At 43.1% G+C, this 25,870-nt stretch overlaps 2 protein-coding genes across 2 annotated transcripts in view; one reads left to right on the top strand and one right to left on the bottom strand.

Moving 5' to 3' along the window:
* SPATA18 (spermatogenesis associated 18) overlaps positions 1–20,083 on the bottom strand; it is a gene marked incomplete at both ends in the record, with an annotated part of 157,624 nt that extends 137,541 nt beyond the window's left edge. Inside the window, 7 exons of the mRNA XM_082838140.1 lie at positions 1,100–1,382; positions 3,072–3,326; positions 4,933–5,028; positions 9,998–10,110; positions 11,526–11,641; positions 11,761–11,866; positions 19,997–20,083. Coding sequence (XP_082694266.1) covers positions 1,100–1,382; positions 3,072–3,326; positions 4,933–5,028; positions 9,998–10,110; positions 11,526–11,641; positions 11,761–11,866; positions 19,997–20,083 — 1,056 coding nt within the window. The remainder of the gene's footprint in view (positions 1–1,099; positions 1,383–3,071; positions 3,327–4,932; positions 5,029–9,997; positions 10,111–11,525; positions 11,642–11,760; positions 11,867–19,996) is intronic.
* A 56-nt stretch (positions 20,084–20,139) lies between these two features.
* Positions 20,140–25,870, top strand: part of SGCB (sarcoglycan beta) — a gene marked incomplete at both ends in the record, with an annotated part of 29,743 nt that continues 24,012 nt past the window's right edge. Inside the window, one exon of the mRNA XM_082838139.1 lies at positions 20,140–20,537. Within this exon, the coding sequence (XP_082694265.1) occupies positions 20,140–20,537 (398 nt within the window). The remainder of the gene's footprint in view (positions 20,538–25,870) is intronic.

Genomic DNA, 25,870 nt, shown 5'->3' with positions numbered 1-25,870 from the left:
AATCTAGTGGTCACGTCATACATAGACACATATCAAGCGTCTGACATGTTTCCTGGCATATATTAATTCAACAAATATTTATTAAATGCTTGTAATATAGCAGGCACGGGGAAAACTCAGTTATGCATGAAAGATATAGCCTCTACAATTACAGAATTTTAACCAACTCAGTACATGATTCTTATATAAATTATATATAAATTAAATAATTCTTAATGATATAAATTCTTTTTTCTGTAAAAAGCCAGATAGTAAACATTTTAGGCTTTGCCGGTCACATAATTGTCTCTGTCATTTTTTTGTTTTACAACGCTTTAAAATGTAAAACCATTCGTATATGTTAGCTCTTGGGTGGTATTTCTCTTAGAATTACAGATCAGGGCCAGATATGGCCCAGGGGTCACAGTTTGCTGACTCCCGATATAAATGAATAAATATAGGATAAAGTCCGGTAGATTCTGATAATTCCGCTCTCACACCAATATTTTGTTTTGTTTGTTAATATTTAGCTGTTCTCATTACAGACTCTTAGTATCTCCGTATGGTACCCACAGAATAAATGCATTTGCTTTGGATTTTGAGATTATATATGAGCACTTTTTAATCTTGCCATACTCAAGTAGTTAGCAGTTCTAGTAACTACTCTTAGTTAAATAAACAGAAGAGTGAACACAATCACAGCCTTTTGATTTTTCTAAGAGAAGGTAACCAATCAAATGATAGCCCTTAGCAATAATATATCCATTGTGCGTACATATACCCATATTACAATAGAAGATCCAGCGCGAATCAACTTCGTATATACCCATCTGAGATAGTCCTACATTTATGGATGCTTCAACAAATGTCTGGTCAAAATAGATATTAACATATATGAATAGTTATTGAGTGTGAAAAATAATTCATCGCAAATATCTGTAATGGAAGGCAGGCAGGGAGGGAGGGAGGGAGGAGACAGATGGAAACCCACCCTCCTTCAGTGACCTCAGGCCCTACCAAGTCTTTTTTAAGCCGTCTTGTTCAGTTTACCCAAGCACTGCCTGGCCGCAGCGCCCTTGGACCGCGGAAGTGCAGCGGCGCGCGCGCGAGGCTCACGTACCACTGCCGCGATGTAGATGATCCGCTGCACCGTCTCGGCGTTGTGGATGCAGCGCCGCAGCAGGCACTGCGCATCCAGGCGGGTCTGGGAATAGACGTCGCTGAACCGGGACAGCAGGGCGGCCTTGCGCGCCACGCTGGACAGTTTGGCGCGACTCGGAGACGGGCTCCTGACCTTCGCGACCGCGGTGGAGGGGCTGGTGGACCGTCTGCGGCTGCGGCTGTGACTGCGGCTGCGGCCGCGGCTGCGAGGGTCAGGGCTCGGAGACCGGATTCTGGCGGACCTGTTGGTGAACAGGAATCAGGCAGGGAAGCGCTCTGATTCCCTTCACTCTCTTGTTCCTAGACTCGGCTGCTTCTCTCCCCATAAACCAGAAGCCATGGGAGCAGGGAGAGCAGCTCCCTGTGAGAGGCACTGTGTCACCATAAGGCCTCAAATAGGACCACAAACAAAAAACAATACTCTATATTTGCCTGGTGCATTAGAATTTATAACACACTTTCACTCACTCAGCACATCAATTTATCCTTCAAGCAGCCAGGTAAGGTTAGCATTGATTGTTGGCCCTTTTACAGATGAAGAAGTTGAGGTTCAGAAATGCTAACAAGGCTATCCTAGAGTAACACAGCTAGCAAGAGCGAGAGTTAAATAAAAAGTCAGATTTTCAGTATTTCTTACCCCAACCTTGGGCCACTAACACATCACTGAGCTTTCTGGTATAAAATGAGATGAACACTGATTGAACAATGAGAAAGAAATTCTGTGTTCTCCCTCCATAGCAATGGAACCATTTGCAGTCATTTTCTCCTCCGCAGGTTCTCCATTTTCACCTACATAATTTGTGCCCTATTTCGGGATGGTGGGGAGGTTATCAAGTGAGCTAATACATGTGGAAGTACTTGGTGAATCGAAAAGCATTCCATCAGTGAAACATATATTGCTACCAAGTACAAAGTAAATGATCAGACTAGCTAGTCCAAAGGGAATGGGCCACCAAAAAGAGAAGTTTTGTAGAAGGAACTGTGGGGCAAAAGGTAGTACAAAGCAGACTCTCCGAAGGTGGAAAAGGAAAAAAAGCCCTCATTTATAGTGTTCGCCAGTTTCCATGATGCAACAAATACTCTCACCATAGCCAATTTCAAACTATCAATGTGACGTCACTGAAACCAGAGTTAGGTAGAAATGCACAGAATCAGTTCCCAGAGCTAGTACAAGCTGGCACTCGCACAACACTGATGGAGTGACTCTCCAAAATGAAAGCCTAAGGTGACATTTAGGGGAATGGAGAACAGGGTTAGGGGTGGCTTTGATAGCCTGAATCTGGGCACACTGTGGGGCTGGGGGGTGTGGGCGGGGAAGAGGGGAAGTGTTAGAAAGAACAAGGAAAATGCAGAAACTCCAAAGAGAGAAACACTCTACTTTGTCCTCACTTAACACTGTCTGAATGACCTGTCTTAACGTTCTCTCCATCAGTAGAAGGGAATTTCACATTCCCTTACCTACTCATTCCATCAAACAAAGTGAGATGTAAAAAAGGCAATACCCTGTGAAATGACAGTTGGTCATCCTGGCGAGAGAACTCCTAGAACTCAGAGAACAGGACCCTCCCCCCATCATGGAACAGTCTTTCAACATGGGTACCGCCTTTTGCATTATAGGCGCTCAAATCTGGTAACAAGACAAAGAACCTTCCTTTGGCACGTCTTAGTTTCATTCCTTAAGCTTCAATGTCAGTCCGAAATTAATTAGTGCCCAAGTATTGTCAATCCACGAGGTATTTTCTCTATGGAAGGGTGAAGTTAGAGAAAACAATCCCTCTACGGTTCAAAGTTTTCCATATTATTGGGGTTCGCGCTCAGGATATCATTTTTTTTTCTTTTTTCTTTTTCTTTTTTCCTTTTCCAAGCCAGGCTTTTATCACTAACTCAACAAAAGGAGCTTAAATGAAAAGATCTGTGAGAATTTGTCAGACCTTCCTTGGAGTACAGATTTTTCAGCAGACAGAACAGCTATCTCGTCCTTCAGCGTTCGGAGCTGTTTCTCATAATCGCATATCGCTTCTGCCTTCCGCTGGTCTACGCTCCACCTGTCCGCGCCCATCTGCTCCGAGCCCTGGGGCTCCGAGCCCCGCAGCTCCTCTCTCCTACGCTCGGAGCCCCGCTTCTCTGAGCTCCTATGCTCTGAGTGTCTGTGGCGAGATTCCTCCTGGGCTTGAAGAGATGTAAGCCTGAACAGAAAAAAAGGTTTGAAAGAAAAGAGAAAGGGAGGGATGGAGGAAAGGTAATAAACGGCAATTGGCCTACTTAAGGAGGATGCTTTATTTAGTGTGCAGTTATTGCCCTGGGAAACTCGGATGGAAATACATAGGATCAAACACAAATGAACAAAGAGCAGAATTGCCAGGGTCAGGGTGCCACTTCATGTCTGTAGCTTGCATGGAAAAAGGCTCCTGAAGAAAAAATAGGCATGCAAATCCTCTAGCCAAAGCAGAGTGGGCAGAGTCATGAAGTCTTTGCAGAGGCAAAGCAGAGACATACTATTCTACGTTGGACGGCTTCACTGCACAAAACTCTGGAAGCCTGTGATCTCCAAAACCTAGTCCAGAAGCTGGTCAAAGAGATAATCTATTCTCACTAGCTCTTCTATTCTCTGAACAGATGGAATGTGGGGGGAAACTGCAGTGGAAATTGAGTAACATCCACAACACTAAGCAGAAGTGTGGACCTATGAAAATAATGTACTACTATGGAAAGGAGTAAAGCTTTAGAAATAAAACTGGCATCCTCATTAATAAAAAGAAGTATGGCCATCATACAAGGGAGCAAAAGCCATAAGAAGAGAACATGCTGTGATGAAAATAACAATGGTGTAAGAAGAAAAGGGAAGGCGTAAGATTAAGAAGGATGTAGAAAAGCTAAAAACTCAATAGCAGAATTCAAAGCTGCCCTAGAGACAGTAAAAAACAGAACTGGTGCGATAGGGAATTGCTGAGTAATATGATCAAAGAATTTGAGAAGCTATATCAACTAGGAGATGAGATTAGTGCTCCAAGCTAAAATTTATGGATGTTCCTGAAGAAATCAGAACAATTGGAACATGTATGAAGGCAATAGAAAGGTATGTATGTTCGTATGTGTATATATATATGTATATATATATATATACACACACATATATATATATATATATATATATTTTTTTTTTTTACTGCAACTCCCATTTGCTCTTTTTTGGGGAAAGAAAAATCAAAGTTAAGATTGAAAAAAGTATACCCTTAAAGGATCAGTGTTTATTTTCCCCTTCTAGAAATTTATCTTTAGAGGATAATCTGAAATTTAAACTAAGATTGGCCACAAAAAATTATTTCCAATGTTGAAAATTGGCATCAAAGTAAATATTCCCTGTTAGGGAAATACTCAAATGAGGAAATATGATGTACCTATTTAAGACTAAGCTCTGCTTTATTTTTTCTTAGTAATAGAAAAAAATAATGTTAAATGAAAAAACGGGGTCCACAGTTGTATACTTACATTTTGTTGTCTTAACTTTATTTTTAATGTACTAATTGACAGAAATAGAAAATGGTGACAGTAACTGGCTCTGGAATTATGAGGGCTAAGGTTCCTTTCTACCATGTTGTACTTTGAAGATTTTCTATAGTGGATAAGTACTGTTTTGTAGTAAGAAAAATATATAAAACATTAATAAAAACATTGCTGCCTTTCCTCTTTATGGACAGATTCTTTCGTATTGTAATGGAGCACCAAAAAAAGCTAAATTCAAAGGTTAATCAGCAGCCTGCAATAATCCTGTCATTTTTTTTTTTTTCTTACTGCTTTCTTAGCTGATTTATTTCCCCCTCTGCAGTCAGAAGGGATATGGCCGATCTGTTCTTGGTTTCTTTAAGAGTCTTTTCAGTTTCAGCCATACTGTAAGAGAAATCAGTAACTAAAGACAGATTTTCCAAAATTGGCAGACTTTCTAAATCAAGGCATAGGTTCTCTTGGGAACTTTTGCCGTATGATATAAATTCAATATAAACAACATCGAATTATAAGACATCTGCATTCAATTAGATGATATTACAAATATCATGGCACACTAGTATGCAAAAACATGCTAGCATCTTTCCTCGATGTCAAACACAAAGAAATTACAGAGTTACTACCTCTAAAAGGCTAGGTAATAATTACTGTTATTAGAATGTAAAAGACAAACTTGTTCAGTTTCTCCTTCTCACCCTCCTAATTCATCTGCTCTAATTACACTGAATCCCCAGGTTGCCTCTCTATAAAATCTCCATTTTTCTGTAATATACTAATACCTATTCTTATTACTTTGCACTGTAGAGTTGCATTTGACTTAATTTTCCCAGATTTGCTAAATATAGAAAAATTATTTGCCCGCCTATAAAAAAGTCCTCCACAATTACACTCGACTACCAAGTACTTCGTGTCTTCCTGCCTCTGACTTCCACCACTAATTGAGCACAGTTTTCCTGAGTTTTCAACTAGCTTAGTCCTTGTTAGTTTCAAGGACTCTCTTCGTTGTAGACAAATCATAATAAATCGTACTATTTCTTTAGGAAATGAGAATGTGATGGATGCCACTGGATGAAGACCAATGGTTCTCAATGACGTTGTCCTAGTACAGTGAGAGATTGCGGATTGGCAAAGGTTTTGGGACTTCTCTGACCTTGCATCCCTGGAACACCAAGTATCTTTCATCACAGTAGTTCTGTAGCTAAGAGATTGCAACTGTTATCCAAACTCACACCAGTCTTCCTTCCTACACTTGGATGGAAACATGGAAGGTCAAACACTGGCCTCCCCTATACAGTGAGGCAGACTGAGAAATAATGGGACAGCAGGATCCCTATCAATTCCGCACAGATCCGATGAGGCAATGCAGGAGGTGGTGTGCGTTTCCCCAAATTCCGTCTCATCCCCTTCTCCTCTAACAAACGCCCACTCATCCAATGAGTGCCTCTCCAAAGGCCACACCTGACTCTCAAGAAGAGTTTGTCTTCCCTTCTCCTGAGCTCCTCCAACACTTGTTCACATCTGTAATCTCATTACAAACACACTGTGAACTACTTGAAGGCAAAGATTTCATTTTATTCATCTCTTTATCCCCAGCTCCTAAAACAGTACCTGTCATATAGATTTTTTAAAAAAACGGAAAAACTGAATGAATGAATGCATGAATGAAATGTCTGAAGTCTAAAATAAAACCAGAGGAGCAATAACTTCACGATAGGGATGCTGGCTATTGTAAGGAAATTGCTGTGATTTAATTTCAATGTGAATATGTTATAGATTTTTTAAAGTATATATGGGAAAATGAACATTTTTATCAAGAGAAAACTGTGGAAAATTAAAAGAAGAAAATAGACCAAGAAAGAAACAAGAGTGTGAACAGTAATCAGGTTTTTTTCTCTCGAGACATGGCATACATGTGTGAGCACATATATATACAGACAAATATATATGCGAACTTGTCCCCCTTGGATGATATACAGAGAGAAGAAAGGAGATACCTTCATGTGACAAGCATTGTTTTAAGCAGGCTAACATATTTATTTTTTGTTATGGATTTATTCATTCATTGAGCAAGTTATAGAGAATTTACGATGCTAGATGCTGGAGATACAAGTGTCAGAATAGCGATACAGGACAGTAACCCTTTGGAGCTTCCAGTCTACTGGATCATAAATATTCACACAAATTTTTCAAAGTTCCAACTTGCAATAAGTGCTATTCTTAGATGATTGTGAAAGAGAATTAGAGGAGAGGGAGAGGAAAGACCATTCAATGTATAGTGGTCGCAGAGTCTGAGAAAGTCACATTTAAGCTGAGACCTAAAGGACAAGAAAAAGCCAGCCATGCCAAGAGCCAGCAGACGACTTCCATTTCTCTGAAAAAGCACAGGCAAAGGCCTCGAGGTGAGGAAGTAGACAGAAGACTAGGTGAGGGGAACTTGGCATGAGATGAGGGTGCAGCAAGAGGTAGGGTCAGATCACGCAGGGCTGGGAGAGCCCTGGGAAGGAATTTAGATTTTTTTTCTAAGTACTGAAAGAAGCAACTAACAGCTTTTAAGCCAGGGGGTGACTTGCTACAATAAAAGTATATCTATATTTGCTGTGTGGAAAATGAGTTGTAGTACAGCAAGAATGGACCCAGGGAAGCCAGCTGGAAGGCAACTGGCTGAGGCAAAAGGTAACAGCGACTTGAATGAGGGCAGTGGTAGTAGAATAGAAAGGAGCACGTGTGGGAGACGTTTAGGAGGTAGATTCCACTGGATGTTCTAATAGATTGGATATAGGAAATGAGGACAGGTGAGATTTCTAACCAGAGTCCCAACATAAAATCCAGCAGTCTTCCCTTGTCTAGGGCTCGTCAGACCTGAGCAAACCTGTCCCCATTCAACACTCTATTGGAATTTGCACCTTTGCAACTGAGTCACAGCTAAACTGGTCTCCACGGGGTTAGCCATGGGAACCTCCTGGGGTGGGCCCCTCATTCCACATTAGGTAGCACCCTGGATTTAAAGACAGGTAGGCAGAGTAGTGGAGGAGAGAGCTGGCTACCATAGAATGTGGGGAACAGCCTCCATCATTTCTGATGCCTTAGAAAATGGAACATGAACCACACATGGGTTAAAAAACAAAAACAGGGAAAAGCAAAAGGGAAAAGCACCTTCCTGTGTGCAACTTTCAAATGGCGGAGGGCAGTGTGTATACAGATAGGGAAAGTATACATACAAATGATAAAGCAGGGACTTCCCTGATGGCACAGTGGTTAAGAATCCGCCTGCCAGTGCAGGGGAAACAGGTTCGAGCCCTGGTCCGGGAAGATCGTACATGCCGCAGAGCAACTAAGCCTGTGTGCCACAACTACTGAGCCCGTGCACCACTACTGAAGCCCGCATGCCTAGACCCCGTGATCCTCAACAAGAGAAGCCACCACAATGGAAAGCACGCACACTGCAATGAAGAGTAGCCCCTGCTTGCTGCAACTAGAGAAAGCCTGCATGCAGCAACGAAGGCCCAACACAGCCAAAAATAAATAAATTTAATTAATTAATTAAAAAATGATAAAGCAAACAGGACAAGGGGCATGTGAAAGGGTATATGGGTGTTCTTAGTACTATTCTTGCAAATTTTCTGTATTTGAAATTATTTCCAAATAAAAAGCTTTTTTAAAAAAAGCGTGCAGTCCTCGTTTTTGGTCCATGATGCCCCTGATGGGTAACTACACAGCCATAGTGACAAGAGAGGCAGGTAGGAATTCCTGGCTCCTACGGATTCTGACTGAAAACAAGAATCAGCAAGTCGCGAAGCTTTGCCTCACAACCAGAGGCAAATGGAGGCAGCAGCAGGGGCCAGCGAATGCGTGAGGAAACTTAACCAGATGAGCCACAACTCAGCGCCCATCAGCACAAGACTCCAGTGCCCAGGTAGAACCAAGGCAGCAAGAACCCAGAGGGCAGTACAAGACAAAAAGCCCCTCTCCTCCATCACCAGGAGAGCACGGAAACAGCCCTTCACCCCTAGACGCCTGTCTAAGGAAGGAGGAGGACAATGAGACCCCTTGAAAGGGCAAACACAGCCCCGAACAGAGCTTGGAATTAACTGCATATTTACACAAAACAAACTACGATAAACCAGAAAAGAAGTGGCAGATTTAAGGTTCCTTCTTACCCTTCTCCAAATCAGTTGACATTAGTTGAAATAAGTCATACGAATTCAGAGGAATTAGGCATCTTGCACAGTTCATTTGTAAATTTTGACTGCTGCAGCTGTAAAACTACACACTGACAGTGGTTCCAGTTGGAAAAATGAATGGGAGTGTGTAGAGGTAACCCTGTTACCGTGTGTGTGTGTGAGAAAGGAAAAATGTCTGGAGTAAAATATGCCAAAATGTTAACAGGCATGAACTAACAGTTGATTTTCATCTTTATACTTTTATTTGTTATATGCATTTTGACAAAGGAAATGTGTATTACTTTTATAATCGGACAAAATTAAATCAATCAATAGAGATGTTTTCCTTAGAAGGAAATCTAATCAGAGAACAAGGCAGAATGCCATACCCTATTCCATCACAAGCCTTAACTAGTGACAAAAGAATCCCTTGCCATCCTCTACATGTCAGCCATGGAGCAATGCTGTGGTAGGAGAAACACCTTACTGATGGATTTTTATTAGATATGTTAAAAGCAGCTGCATCACATCTATCTATCTCCCTCAAGTACAACCCAAAGTTTGCAATTTTCTTTGCAGTGATTCCTTGAACTTGCTACCCTGGCTTTGCACACAGCATACATCTGAGATCTGTTACTGCCAGACATTGCTTAACTTTTTAAAAATACATTTTTATATCTAAAAGTTATTCCAAAATCTTGAATGGTTCTCAGTTAGGTGTGTATAACCTCTAACTGACAGATAGATGCAGGCTGCCTCATCTTACTTTTTCTCTCTTTCTCTTAATTTTTCTCTTTACCTGATCTTTCACTCTCTTTAACCCTTCCTCTTCTGCCTCTTTTCTTATTTTCCTCCCCAAAGTTAGATTTTCATGCAACAATCTTTCTCTTTCATACATATGGACTGATAGTGGGCCTAAGGAAAAGGAGGAGCCCCAGGAATGAAGCCAAGGGGACCAGGGTCTTAGGGATCATAATGTAATATAGGAATCCTGTCCCCAAATTCAAAGACACTGCCTCCCAACTCATACACACACACACACACACACACACACACACACACACACACATACACACATCATATGACTTATTTGCAAATGTCTACATTTTACATGAGCCAGTATTCTCCTTTCAAACTTAAAAATTAAAAACAGGCAATTCTTTTTGGAAGAAAATAACTTGCATTCCTCTTACTCGTCTTGAACCTGGTTGAGTTGATTACGAGTTGCATTCAAATCAGCATCTAATTGTTGTATGTCCCGATCCCGAGCGCCAAACTCTTTACGTCCGTCCTTATCAAACGAGTCCTGGAATGGTACACAAATCAAAACAGAGTCTGAATACATGAAACCGCATGAGCAGATTGCAAAAACACTACGCTGGAAAAAAGAAGTCAAGTACAAAAGGGACGTAATGTATAGTTCCATCTTCATCAATTTCCCATGCAGGCAAAATTAATGGAGAGTGATAAAAATCAGAAGAGTGGTTGCCCTGAGGGTGGAAAGAGGGGACTGGGAAGTGGCATAAGGGAATGCTCTGAAGTGATGGAAATGTTCTATATCTCGATAGTGGTGTGACTTACAAGAATATATCCATTTGTCAAAATTCACCAACCTATGGTTTCACTACCGGTAAATGATACCTCAGATTTTTAAAAAAGACAGTGAAATATCATCCTACACCTTTATACCCAAAATAACATCCACAGGGGGTGAAAATCTAAGAGGCATATGAAAATCCCCACATAAAAATTTGTTTAATAACAGCTGATGTCTCCAGAGCCCTTACTACATGGAAGTTGTTTCGCAGGTTTATCACGTTTAACTCTCACAGTGACCCTGTTAGGTCAGCAAAAGCATTGTTTCCATATAACAGATGAGGAAACTGAGACCTAACAGGTTGGACAACCTACACAGGACCATAGAAGATAGACTAGGATTCTGTCCAGTGATCTCTAAGCAGGAGTGCTTTGGCCGCTACCTCATAAGGCCCTCTTGCTTAGAACGGCCTGCTCTAAATGGTTCAGTTTTTGAAAGGATTTTATGTAAATCCATATAAACATTTAAAATCAAGGTTACAAATGTTTTGCCTATCCAGACATAGTGATACCAGCGCCTTAAGCAAAGTATGCGTTGTCTTTCCAGTCTGGTCCTCAATTGTTAAAACACTGCCACTGTCGCATGGAAACCACCAATATCAACCACAAATGATGACACTCATGATCGATCTACCAGAATTGAGTTTTCTTCTTATCTTGGAAGTTTCCAAGTAGTTTTGTTTTACTCTTTCAGGATACTGAGCTTTCCCCCATCTAATGATCTCTTTCTCTTCTGACTCCACCCGGTGGTACCCTGTCTGGGTGGCTAACTTGTTGTTTAAAAGTTACTATTTAGTGCCTAATGTGGGCCCAGCAATGTCCCAGATGCAGACCATCACAAGGACCTTTTCACAGCTGAGGAAGCAGGGGCTTATTGAGTTGCCTGAAGCCATACCACCAGTAAGTAGGCAAGGCTGAGATTTTAATGCCCATCTGTCTTAGGAAAAAGCTTAATCCATTATGCCACGTATTACTGTATATAGAAACTCACCTTTTCAACCCATGTCTCAATTCACTAACTAGAGTTGAGCCCCTTACTAGGTAAAAACCATGTCTTACATATGTTTGAGTCCCCAGAGCCTGATCAGGTGCTGAACACCTAGGAGGATCCTTTAGCATCCCTACCTGTAGAGAGGGGACCTTGCTGTCGACAGGTTTTCCTAGGGAAGCGGCAGTAAAGGAGGCCTCCAGCCAAGGCAAAAGGCGCGATTTGATTGTTTCCACACCATCATAACGTCCTCCTAGAAGAATCCACAAATCAGGTCAGCGAGAGAAATCCAACCACAGCAACCCAGTCAGAGAGCACAGAGAAGGGACAAAGAAAAGAAAGCAAAGACGGGGATGCATGGGCCATTCTCACCTTCTTGGGCTGCTGTAGTAAAGATCCCAAAGAGTTGTCCCTGCACTTTGGCGACTTGTTCAATGAGTTGGAGGCAATGATTTAGATTTTGATCACATGAGTTCGTCTGCAAAGCCAGAGCAGTAGACATCAGTGCAATTTCCTTATTCTGGGACCCACTGCAGGTGATCAAGCACTTCACTTTACACAGGGCCAGCTGGCTCTGGTGTGCTCCCAGGGCAGAGACTGCTGTGTGCTCACAAAACACACTTCCCTCTCCTCCTGGGCACCCACTAGACTGCTTCCCCCAGCTTCCCTAGTGGTCGGTGCAGCTGTGCAAACCAGTCCCTGTTAGGGATGGGAAGTCATGTGATTGTCCTCAATGATTGTCTTCTTCCTCTCTCCCCACGTCTACTAGCCAAATGCAGAGGACCCCAAGGGCATAAGGGACGGTGGACCACAGGATTTAGAAGGTTGCTAACTGAACACTTGAATTGAACTGTCACATCACTGAGAAAGTTTTTCGGTGGGCATTAAGCCGCTGAAACTTGGGGGTTGTTTCTATAGCAATAACCCTGACTCCCTACTCAATGGAACCCTGAAAAGACTTCTTTTAAAAGTAAATAGTCCTTTTGTAACACAATTTAAATCACTGCCTCCTAATTTACCCACTTCACTGGTTCTTACCCTCTACCTAAGTTCAATACGTGCATAAAGGGCACTACTTGCTAACAATAAGAAGGTATTGCTGGTTTGAGGATACAATGGAGAATAAGACCAAAAAGATGGCCCAGGCCATACGGTGAGCCAGACAAGTGGGAGAGAGAGGAGAGTAGACAGTTACCCTGCAGTGGAATGAAGTCTTACTATAGGGATGAGCACAAGGTCTATTCAAGAGCCCATTGTCTTAGAAAGTCAGGGAAGGCTTCCAAGACAAAGTGAAATCTAGGTGAGAAGAAATTAGGCAGACTTGGGGAAAGTCTGTCCCCAGAAAGAAGCAGCTAAGAGGTAGACCTCTCAGCTCTTTTTCTGCTTTTCTCATCTCCTTGGTGACCTTTCACCAATTCCTCGTTAGCCAAACCTCTAACTGATTCTAACTCCAAAGGAATGAATGCAACTACAAGCAACAAATTGTGTGGGTGTAAAAATGCATAGATTTATGTGTGACCTCAAGCCATAATAAGGCGCTAGCAGGGGGTACCTTCTGGGTACTACGAATCCCAAGGCAGGAAGTGGGAACTAGAAACTGGAATGAAGGGGAAAGGTTCAGATGACCTCTAGGTAAAAGTTTACAAGTAAAATGCAGATCTGTGTCAACAAGGGAAATGGTGCAGACAGGCAGTAAGCTCTTGTGGACAGAGGATATGCCTGGCCTGTCCACTGTTGCATTCCCAGCCCTGCATTCTATTGTCTGTCTGTATTCAAACTCAATATGTATTGGGTTGATGAATGAAAATGAGGCGATTCACTCACTATGGCTTTATTACATCCCCCCCTAAATGCCAGGCACTGTTACTGCTTTACATACGTAAACTCAGTTAACCCCACTATAGTACCCTAGGAGATTTGGAGGGCCTTTGTCATCATCCCCATTTTCAGATGAGAAAACTGAGACCCAGAGAGGTTAAATAACATGGCCAAGGTTACTTTAGTAAAATGCCGGAACTGAGACCTGGTTTCAGAGCCCATGCTCTTAACTACTAAACTATAGTGACTTTTGGATCATGATTCGTGCCGGGAGGAAGAGGAGAAGGACTGGATGATGTGACAAAGTGTGAATGAGGAGGGCGCTCAGGGAGGCCTCTCTGAGGACGAGACACTGGAGCTAAGTTCCGGATGCAGAACACCAGGGAAAGAGCAGGCCGGGCTGTGGGAACAGCAAGGGCAAAGGCCCAACGGCAGGAAGGAGCCTGGCAAACTTGAACCAGAAGTAGGTACACGTGGCAGAGGACAGGTGGTCAGAGAGGTTGGCAGGACAGATCCTGGAGGGTCCAGGAGGCCTGGTAAGCAGTCCAGATGGAATGGACTCGTTGTAACTGAGAGGAAGCTGCTGGTTTACCTTCCATGCCTGGTTAACGGTACCTGGGGACTAGCTCTGTTGTAGCATTGATTTCTGTTGTAGCCATTTCTTCTTGTGTCTCATCCTTCTATCCCCTTTTCCTTACAAGACTAAGTATTTTTGTTTGGGTTTGGTTTGGGTTGGGGTTCTTTTGTTTGTTTATTGTTTGGCCTCGCTGCACGGTTTGGGGGATCTTAGTTCCCCGACCAGGGATCGAACCTGGGCCCCCTGTAGTGGAAGTGCGGAATCCTAACCGCTGGACTGCCAGGGAATTCCCTGGTTTGGTTTTGACTGAGTTTTTTTTAAAGACTTTGTCTTTCTCATGTTTGTATCAATCATCACTAGTATCCATAGCAAATCGAAGGGCTCAAAACATTTGATGAATGAGTGACTTAGCATAATATTGACATGATCAGAACATATGGAATCCACAGTCTGAACAGCTCTCTCCATTCCTTCCTCACTGAACCAGCAGCTCCTTGCCCTTGCTGTTTTATCCCTGCACTTACCACAGTGAACTTCAATTCCCCACTTACAGCCATTTGCCCTCTGGCTAGATCATGCCATGTGCTAAGTGGACAGAGAAGGGGCTTGGGAGTCAAGCAGACCTGAGTACCTCAGCTCTGCTACCTGCCACAGTCCTGTGTGATCCTGCACAGGTTATTTAACCTCTCTGATCCCATTTCCTATCCAGGAAAATGGGATAAAGCCTTGCAGAGTGTTAAGAGAATTAAAATCCAAAAAAATGCACGTTCCGCACCTTAAAGGCAAAAGTTGTTCAACAGTTGGTACCTGCGAGTCACTACACAGAACTGACTGGAGCAATGAACTGAGTAATAGGGCAGACCATGGTTCAGATCTAGTTCTCCACTTATTAGCTTTTTCTCTTAGAAAGGACATTTTAAATATGAACTTCCATTTACTCGTATTTAGAAGGTGGTTGATCTCACCAGTTTACTTAGGTGCAGAGTAGAGGAGGTGTGTAATAGTTAGCATTATTGTAGTATTATTACTATATGTTCCTGTGCTATGCCCAATGCCTGATACATAGCGGGGGTTCAGTGTTTGTCAAATGAGTTTGTACACACGACTTAAATAACAGAAGAGAATATACCACGTCAGACAGCTCCTGATCCCAAGACACGTTACAACATGCTGCTGTTTCTAACACAAAGCATTGCACAAGACACTCAACCTGCAATAGAGTCACAGTATTCTACCAAACAATTACTCCCACAAGATAAATAGAGCAAGGATATGAACTAATTATATTGTCTCCTAATTCCAAAGCTCATTCATTCATAAATCACTGAGTTCCTTTCATTTGTAAGCTTTGGGCTGGCAGCTCAGGAAACAAAACTACATTAAAAAATAAAAAGTTGCCTGCTGTCAATGAGCTCACCAGCTGGTGAAGCCAGGATGGAGAATGGGAAACACACAGAAGATAAATAATTCCCTTAGGGCTTCCCTGGTGGCGCAGCGGTTGAGAGTCCGCCTGCCGATGCAGGGGACGCGGGTTCGTGCCCCGGTCTGGGAGGATCCCACGTGCCGCGGAGCGACTGGGCCCGTGGGCCATGGCCGCTGAGCCTGCGTGTCTGGAGCCTGTGCTCCGCAACGGGAGAGGCCACAGCAGTGAGAGGCCCGCGTACCGCAAAATAATAATAATAATAATAATTCCCTTAGCGTTTATTAAATGCTCTAGGAAGACAATGAGCTGTAGAGGGAGCAAGATACACTCTGGTGAGGGGTGAGGGTAAGAGGTTAGGACACCTCAAAACGAAAAACAACAGGTACCAGGCAAGAAACAGTAAGGCATACTATACAGGAGAAGGGAATGCAGGGTCCAGCGACCAGGTAATGAAGGACTTTATTTGCCACATGAAGGGCTTTGGGCTTTATCCCATCACTGAAAAGTTTAATGGAGCAAGTGGAAGATTTGCTTTGATTTTACAAGAATTACTCTGGCAGGAACAGACCAGATAATTTGGATTAGAGAGCGAGTCCTGTGAGACGGTAGTAGCTGTCTGGCTGAGAGATGCTGAGAGCTGTGGCAATGACAAGGGTCCCCTAAGAGTCCTTCCCAGCCCCCAAATTACATCTGTATCAGGCAAGGTCCCACTGATTCTAGCATTACCTGAGGAGGAAGTCAGGATGTTTGGAAACAGGTAAGAGGTATGAGAGGGAAGATACTGTTTTCAGACAGTTTAAAGGGTTTGAAGGAGCTTCAGATAGAGAAGTCCAGTGAGAGTATGTAACCATTACTGAGCACCTACCCTTTGCCAGCCAGGCACTGTGCTAAGAGCTTTAAATACATGTTTAAACGTTTCATTTAATCCTCAAAACAACCCTACAAATTGGACACCATCCATCATCTCAAATTCACTAATGAGGAAGACAAAGCTCTTAAGTAATTTGGAAGACATGGTGGTTCAGCTGGAACCTAAACCCATCCTTGCAGCTTCTGGAACTGGAGCCGAGCTCTCTAACACGAAGCTTTACCAGAAGCCGTTGGAAAGTCATCTGGATCTCAGAAAAGAGGTGAAGGTTAGAGATGCGGCTCTGGAAGCCTCCAGCAGAGGAAGAATGGAAGCCACGTGCACAGAGGAGGGCCCGTCGAGAGGGGAGAGTGGGGAGGGGGCTGAGGGCGGGGCAGAGGGCAATTTGACTGTTTCAGAAGTGGGCTGAGGAAGAGGGGCCAGTGAATGAAAAACGAAGCAAGAGCAGTAAGAAATAAAAGGACAGCCAGAAAGAAGGATGAAGAACGAGGAAGCCAAAGAAGATAGTTTATTCTCTGCTTCACTCATGCATTGACGTTCTCAACAAATCTTTATGGAGGAGGCTACGGTGTGCTGGGTGCTAGGGACCCAAGATAGTCTCGTGCCCACAAGGAATTTATAGTCTCAGATAAACACGTAAATGAATGCAAAATCGAGTACTGCCTGCTATAATAAAGGTCGGTCCAGAATTCAGAGGTGAGGCTCAAAGGAGGAAGTGGTAAGATGCCAGGAAGATTCAGGAAAGCCTTCACCCGAGGAGCCTTGTGGGCTCCCACTCTTAAAAATTCTAACTGCTCTAGTGTGGGATCTGGGCATTAGAAAGCTTAAAAAGCTTTCTAGATGATTTGTAGGTGTCACCAAGACCACAACGTTAATGGGAAGTGATATTGATTTAGTGAGTCTCATTCAGCTCTCCCTAAAAAAATTAATGAAAAAGAAAACAGAGTATATCACAATTACTAAAGAGAAGAATTATTTATGAACCTTTACTTCAGTTATATAAGGGTGTATGTGTGCTATGTCGTGATGTAAAATGCATTCATTTCTATGGGTAAGTTTTAAAAACACTGTCCCAGGGCATAGGGCTTTGCCTGCGTTGAGAATCACTGGTATGGGGAATGAGGAGCCCCCGCAGAACGATCCCCTGTACAGCTGTATAAAAATTGGATTGGAGGGCTTCCCTGGTGGCGCAGTGGTTGAGAGTCCGCCTGCCGATGCAGGGGACACGGGTTCGTGCCCCGGTCCGGGAAGATCCCACATGCCGCGGAGCGGCTGGGCCCCTGAGCCATGGCCGCTGAGCCTGCGCGTCCGGAGCCTGTGCTCCGCAATGGGAGAGGCCACAACAGTGAGAGGCCCGCGTACCGCAAAAAAAAAAAAAAAATTCAGTTCCTCAGTTTGCACTTGCCAGAGTTCAAGTGCCCAATGTCCACCATATTGGACAGTGCAGGTATAGGTATAGATATAGATATAGATACAGAACACATCTGTCATCATAGAAAGTTCTGTTGGACAGCTTTGCTCTAAGACTGCCAGTATTGCTGGAGTGGTTGAGCAAGGGAGAGGGTAAGAGATGACATCACAGAATTTAAAGGACCACAGTTGTATAGGAGCTTGATGGCCATTGTAGGAACTCTTTTTCTGAGACAGGAAGTTTGGAGAGTTTTGCCAGAGGAGTAACCTGATCTGACTTGACATTTAGAAGAATCACTGTGGGTTATTTTTTTAATGATCCAAATAAAAGATGACCAAAGGTGGACAAGGGTGGCAGCAGCAGGGGTGGTGGAAAGTGATCAGGTTCTGCACGAATTTACAGCTGGTACCCACAGATTCTGCTGGTGAGAAGAAAGTGGAGTATGTCATGATAAAGACTATTAAGTTAGGAAAGAAGTTGGTGTTTGGGGCATGGGAGAGGCTAGGGTCAGTCTTAGGCTGATTTGACTTTGAGATGACAATAGCACAACTGAAAATGTCCAATGTACAGTTGGAGAAGAGAGAGCTCAGATGAGAATAGGACCTGAATATAGATATGAGATGATCAGCATAGGAGTAAGACATGAAGCAGGAATGGAGGTAGAAGAGAAGATTTCTAAAGTCTGGCCCTTGAAGAACAGTTACAAGGGGGCAGTGGGTGAGGCAAGGAGACAAATTATTAGAGCCTTAGAAGAATAGGGGTGTCGAGAGTCAAATGTGACAGAGACACCAAAGAGTTGAGAAGAAATGATGTTGCCCAGGGAATGGCCACAAAATTTGGAAAGCCATTTATCTCTTAGAGTGCAGTCTCTACTATTCATGTGTGTGTGTGTGTGTGTGTGTGTGTGTGTTTTAGGGGGCGGGGTGGGACAGGTGAAGAATCTAGATTAAAATGGTCTCAGTGAGAACAGAGGAATGGGATGCACCAGTGTCAGTGAGAAGGGAAAGTGCAATAAACTTTGGCATTTCTCAGTACTTACAGGTATTTTCAAAGCAATCATTTAATTTGGTCCAGCCACTACTAGTATCATTTGTGTTAAATATTGTCTAGTGACAAACTGAATACACTTTTTAATATTCAGAGTTAATTTAGACCACAAGCAAGAAAAACATTTTTTCTTGTAAGAGGGAGTTTTAAGAAGGGTGAATACATGTATAGGACTTGTTATTCTCAACCTTCTGAGACTAGGTAACAAGTAGCCACTTTTAAAGGTAGGTGCTAAGGGGAATCCAAGGCTTTGTGCTAGAGGTGAATTTTAGTTTTCCTGCAATCTCGGTGGAGAAGGAATAATCAGTGCTCGTTCTTTAAATGTGCGCGAAGGGGGTAAACCCTAGGAAGGAAGGCTAAGAAGAAAGCTGTAGCTATGCTTTGAGCTCCCCTCCTCCCAGGAGCCCTGGTTAGAGGGTGGATAGGAAAGCCCAGGGACTCATGACAGCAACCAGTTGCATTTTTCCTGGTAGAATTTCAGAAACAAGCTGATCTAGACTCAAAAATTTGAGATCTAAAAAGGAACTTTACCTATCATCTAATTCCAGTCTCCCATTTAGCAGGGGAGGTACTGAGACCCAGAGGTTAAATAAGTTGATTCAGCTAGTTCTATGCAGAGCCAGACCTAGAAGCTAGGGGGACTGATTCCGTGTCCCCAGCTCTCTCTGCCTCCCTGTTCTACTTACTGTGTGAAAATAGGACTCCCCTTTTTAAGACAGACCAACCGAAGCAAAATTCAGCACTGGAGTTCTACTCTCTGGGTGGTGGAGATTAACTGGAACTGGAGTGGGAGTGGGGATTAAGGAGATTTGAAGAACCCTTCTGGGTTTGATGAGAGAATATGGGCTTACACATGCCTTGGCAACAGGCCTTCTGAAATCTGCCCTGGTGTTGAAACTGTGCCTTACTTGCCATGCTGACCAGAACACAAGTGAAACCCGCAACAGTAACAACTGCCCGTTTCACTGATTTCTGGGTACTAACTCCTGGGTGTATTTTTATAAAAATCCATCCTGATACAACCACAAGTTATCCCCAGAGTGGGAGACTTGAGGAAAGGCAAGAGGAGGGATGTAGTAAAAATAATAATAATAATTCGAGTCGGGGGTATGAGGGTAGACTGCTGGCGGAGGGGATAGGTGGGAGAGTGGCAGTCTTGACCAGACCCCGGCGGCTCGCAGGGCTTTCGCGTTGCTAGGGCCGCCGGCGTCCTTGGCTACTGCTGGGTAAAATGCGTGCTCTCTTCCCAGACTCCGAGTCCCGCGCTCCGCACGGAGAAAGGGGAACCCGCACTTTCCTTCCTTCCCGGCGATGCGGGTCCGATGCTGGGCCCTAGTTAGGCATCACAACCGCGGAACTTGGCAAAGCGGCCACCCGGAGACCAGTGCTAAGAAGTCCCCGCCGAGGGTCGTGCGAGGAACTAGAGGGAGGGGCGAGCCCCGGGGGTCTCCCACCCTGACTCACGTTGTACTGCCTCAGCCAGGACTCTAGCTGGTTCTGCATCGATCTTAAAGATTCGTTGGAGACCAGTTTCCTCAGGTTATCCGCCATTGCTCGTTTTTCCGCTCGGCCCCGCTCTGGGAGATGGACTCGTGGACCGCGAGCCGATGTGGCGGGAAAAGTGTTATCTTCTGGAGGGGCTCAGAGCACGGCTGATGTTTCCATCCTCCCTCTCCGGTCGGACGGGGCAGGGTTCGGGAAGCCGGAGGGAGGTGCCCTGGGCCACAGCCGCCGCAGCTCATACGCCGCCCCGCGCGGTCTCCAGGCTCCCCTGCGGCTGCCCGGAGCCCCGGCCAGAACACCCGGGTGATTGTGAAACAAACCTTGACGTGAGCGCGCGGCTGTTAGGTACGCGCACCGCCCAGCCCCAGCCGCGCCCTCCGCCCGCCTGCAGCCCAGGCGCCCTCCCTCCGACCCCGGGGGTCCCGGGCACCCCGCGCGTGCCGCCGTTCCTCCCGATGCTGGTGGTGCTGCTGGTGGTCGAAAGCGAGGGTGCCCAAAGCCAGTGAGACTCCGGGTTGGGCCGGGGGCTGGAAGACGCTAAGACTACGGACGGCGGCTGCCCTACCCGCTGATGGGCTGAGACGCGCCCGCAGTGTAGGATGGGGGTCAGCTGGAGGCCTCTTGTCTAGAAAAGCAAAGGTCGTTTCTCCCTAGACGTCTTTGGTCAGGCTCTGAAGAAAGCACCTGTTTGGGTCCTTCCTTTATTCTTTCATTTCTCAAGGCTTTAATTCTTCATTTGTTAACACCTAGGGTTTTGTGGGTGCCCAGGTAAATAGATGTTAGCTCCAGGATGTTCACAAATTAATCAGGTTTAAACAAGATTTGGTCTATTTTTAGAATCACTAACACTCTAAAGCTTCATTTAATTATGAATTCTCTAATTGAGACTTTGTTCAAGTTCAGGGCCGGCTTGGCGCTATTTCAAAAGGGTGTATTAAGCCACAGTGATAGTTTGAACCACTTAAGAAATGAAACCATTTCAACCATCATTAAGCACTTTAGAACCCTTATTTTCTATGCCATCAAATGATGTGCAGATTGCAAATCATCCTTATCTATTCATTAAAACAGTGTGGGTGGAGCAGGGCCTCAACTAGCTAGTTTAATTCAGTTCCTTTTCTTCAGGTATATGAGAATATATGAACATTGCACATGTCCACCTACCGTAAAATTCAGAATTTTTGCCCCTCCCCTTTTTTCCTCTTAATTACAATGGTTTTAATGTCCTCTAATAAAAATGAAAGGCTCATTTCTGGAGCCTATGTTCTTACTATCTTCTATAGACCACAAAATAAGAACTATAAAAGTTCTCATCACAAGAAAAAAAAAAAACCAAACTTGTAACTATGTGTGGTGATGGATGTTAATTAGATTTATTGTGGTGATCGTTTCACAGAATATACAAATATTGAATCATACATAATGTATTCTTTTGATTATATCTCTACAAAAAGAGAAAAACTAAGGAATATAAAAAGAACACACATTATTTTATCATGGTGCAATAACAATTACTAAACTAAAAACACCACTATTCATTAGAGACTTTCTTCCTTTAAAAAATTATAAAGAAGGAGGAAGGGAATGGAGAAGAATCTCATAGATTTCTTAATTTAGGGCTAGTAACTGCACATTTTAATAGGCAATTGGAATCTTTGAACAGTCGGATTTACTTATTAATAAAAACCAATTTGGAATATTTGCTTATATCAGATTGTGTTAAATCCTCTTCCTTGCTATGGACACTTTAATTAACTGCTAATCCTTGTTTATATCATCTTACAATAGTTCTTACTTCACAGGAATATTACAGACTAAATAAGATCATTCATGTGAAGTATACTTAGCACAGTGCTTGGCATATATTATAGCAAGTGCCTCCTAAATGCTATGATCACTATTACGACGAATGTAGATCACAGTATTATATTAAACAGAGAAAACTAGGTTGGAAACAATGTAAATCAATGATAGGGTAATGACTGAGCAAACCATTCAATGAAATTTTCACACTAGAAATCTTGTTATTGAGGAATATCTAGTATCTAGGAATTCTTACTACATAATGTTAAGTGAAAAAAGCCAGACACTAAATTATATATATTGTGTTACATTATACAACATGAAACCAAGGCATGACTATGGATGATTTTAATTTGCTCCTTTATACTTTTCTGATTTTCCAAATTTCTACCATGAACACAAACTGCTTTTATGAAAACTTACTCAGAAACAAAGTTACCCAAAAACTTTACCACCTTCAGAAAAATGTTAGTCAAAATATCAATATTTAAGCCAACTCAAAACAGAATATGCTTTGACCAAATGTTCATATTACTAATTTAATAGACTATAGAGTCTTAGGATAAAATGGGTCTTTGAAATCACTTTACAATATGCTACCTGATGTTATTTATCTCTACAATACTGGAGCCCCACAGCTAGATTCAAGACCCTTCAGGCCTCCAGTCATTTCATACACTTCTTGGTTTCTGTAGAATTCTGGAGCATGGCTGCCCATAGCAGGAACTTGACGCTTACTAACAACAAGCATAGTTCTTAAGGACTCAAAACAAAGGAAATGCATACTTATTCATTATTTATCCCCCCAAAACTTCCAAAAGAGGATCTGAGATGGCTTACAGTAAAAGGCTTGTGGAAAATATCATTGTTAGATTTAGAAATTTGTGTGTGTGTGTGTGTGTGTGGTACACGGGCCTCTCACTGTTGTGGCCTCTCCTGTTGCGGAGCACAGGCTCCGGACGCGCAGGCTCAGTGGCCATGGCTCACGGGCCCAGCCACTCCGCAGCATGTGGGATCTTCCCAGACCGGGGCACAAACCCGTGTCCCCTGCATCGGCAGGCGGACTCTCAACCACTGCGCCACCAGGGAAGCCCCCTAGAAATTTTTTTAATGGAAAAAATATGCCCCCAATTTAAGCTTATGTACTAAGATTGAGCCTTATTTTACATTTATTTCTGGGCTTTGTAGTAGTCAAGGCAAAAAGGAAAATGGCCGGTATGATTAGTACTATTTGATTTTAAAAGTATACATACTAATTTTTTGAATGAAAACACATTTTTCTGGTACCAGTTCTAAAATATGTTTATTCTTTTCCAAAGAGTATAGAACAACATAGATGAAGCTGTCCTTAATAACCCCCCCTTTTTTTTTTTAGAAAATATAGAAACAATCTTAATTTGATTGTTTCTTGCAGTCACCTTTGATCAATGCTAAGGGGGTAAAACTAGAACACATGCCATCAAAGAGAGGGCCAAGCAATTGACACCCCATTTCTTAGCTCTCTGGTGATGTTACTTGATACAAGCTTAGAATTTCCATACGTGTAGGAATAAGTGGATATCCTCATAAGTGCCCTTAATGATGATCCCCTCCTCAGAGCTTTTTATGGGTGTAGGATGGTAATCAATTTAAGAGAGAGCTAGAGTCTGGAATGCAAACAGTCGATGTTGCTGATTAAAGAAGAATCCATATGCTTCAAACTACAAGTATGCACTCAACAAGTTTGAGATTCTGCTTTAAAAGTCTATTTTAGGGCTTCCCTGGTGGCGCAGTGGTTGAGAGTCCACCTGCCTATGCAGGGGACACGGGTTCGTGCCCCGGTCCGGGAAGATCCCACGTGCCGCGGAGCGGCTGGGCCCGTGAGCCATGGCCGCTGAGCCTGCGCGTCCGGAGCCTGTGCTCCGCAACGGGAGAGGCCACAACAGTGAGAGGCCCGCGTACCGCAAAAAAATTTTTAAAAAATAAATAAAAGTTTATTTTATGTGTATATATGAAAGAAAATATCAGTTAAGTAAAGGTACTATTCGGAGAATCTTTTGATGCTCTAAATTTTGTTCTAATTTGATTATTTTAGGATATTATCAAGTAGGCAATTATTTGGGAAGAAAAGATAAAAATCAAATCTTTCTTTTTGGTACACTATCAGGTAACATGGAGAAGTTGAAAGAACAATGAACTTGGAACATGGATACTCTTGCTTTATCTCACACTCTGCCAGTTAGTGGCTTCTCACGACTTTACATAAGTCTTTAATCATTCCGAACCTCATGTTTTTTCCATTCTATATAATGAAAAACATGGACTAGATGAGCTCTAAGATCTCTTACAGTTCTCACATTCTTTAATGCTATTTTTCCTTTTTTTTTCCTTTTAACATATTGGTTATGGTTCGGATTGAGCAAATCTTGCCCTTTGTTTCAGTTTTTGGTTCACAGTTCAGTTGAGGTCAAGCCTTGATTCTGAGAGCATTAGCCAATAAGCAAAAGTTGAGCCTCTTTCTTGCATACAACTTAATCTGCAGACTTTCTGGAATAACTAATATACCTAACCTCCAGGAAATAAACAAGTGGGTTCACTAGAGTTGCACTTTGTGTGTGTGTGTGTGTGTGTGTGTGTGTGTGTGTGTGTGTGTGTGGTACGCAGGCCTCTCACTGTTGTGGCCTCTCCCGTTGCAGAGCACAGGCTCCGGACGCGTGGGCTCAGCGGCCATGGCTCACGGGCCCAGCCGCTCCGCGGCATGTGGGCTCTTCCCGGACCGGGTCACGAACCCGTGTCCCCTGCATCGGCAGGCAGACTCTCAACCACTGCGCCACCAGGGAAGCCCTAGTTGCACTTTTAATTAATTTAAATCCAGCTCAAACTGACAAAATCTTCCTAACTCCTCCAACCCCACAAAGCTCATTACTCTCTTCTTTATACTTTCTCTCTCTAACTTTAGACATGTTGATACTGTTAAAGTTATCATACTATATTAAACTTATTTGTCTGCATCCTATATAAACTTGTGAGCTTCTTAAAGAAAAGGGCAAAGGTTTATTTAGCTTCATATCCTCAGCACAGCAAGTGACACTTTCTAAGCCCTCTATAAATGTTTGTTAAACTGAATTGTTAACAAAAAGATACAGAAGTAAAAGAAAGAAAAGAGGAAAGAAGGTAGGAAGGAGATGATTGGCTGCTTCATATCTGATGTCATAATCCCATTGAGGTAGAAGAAAAGCAAATTTAATAGCCAGGTGGTTGTTCTTAGAGCATCATAATTCTACCACCCAGCCAGGAGCCATTTGATCTAGAGAAGTGTAAGAGTCAAACATCTGGGTGGAATAGGCTTTCTGAAAGTTCTTAATTGTGTCTGGTTCATATTTTACCTACATCAGTTAGCTGGAGATATTTTTAATTTGGGATTTTAAGAAGCCAACAAAAGACTGACAGAACCCACTCTCAGTATAGTGAGAGCTGTGTGTGTTTTTCACGCTTGTATGTAAGAAACCTGTATGCAAGAAGCTACAAGGATATACAGTGGGATCTTCATCATAATTTCCAGTGTTCCCTCACTAGGGACAGTTGCAAACCCTTAGCCAGTGTGGCTAAAGGCATAATCTGTTCTGCTCTGGCCAGGATTCTTTTTCAGGCACCCCAGTCCTCTTCTGTGTGTGCCATGCTATTCTTATCCTACGGCTGTCCGTGTCAGAATCTCAGTCCTTTGGGTCAGGGCCTATATTACCATTTGAAGAAAATCTTTTAGCCTTTGCTGACCCGATTGCATGAAGTGTCCTTTAAATTCAATTTGTATTGGTAGTATTGCCAAAGCACTTTGTCTCTACTCGTAGGTAGAAAACACTAATTTGTCCATTCACTCAGCATTCTGTAACCTGAAAGCTCTGTGTTCTCATACTATCAACTTCATTTGGATCTTTTTGTTCTCTGCCACACTGGAAAGAAGCTTCCCCCCGCTGGACAGAAGCAGGGATGCTGTTTTCTGTATAATACCAACAAGCATTCCCTACTCAGTGCAACAGTTCAGAATTTTTCTGT

This window comes from Leucopleurus acutus (assembly GCF_964270905.1).
Source record: "Leucopleurus acutus genome assembly, chromosome: 4".
NCBI lineage: Eukaryota > Metazoa > Chordata > Mammalia > Artiodactyla > Delphinidae > Leucopleurus > Leucopleurus acutus.
Note: the sequence above shows the minus strand (reverse complement) of the source record. Positions and strands in the feature narration are given on the sequence as shown.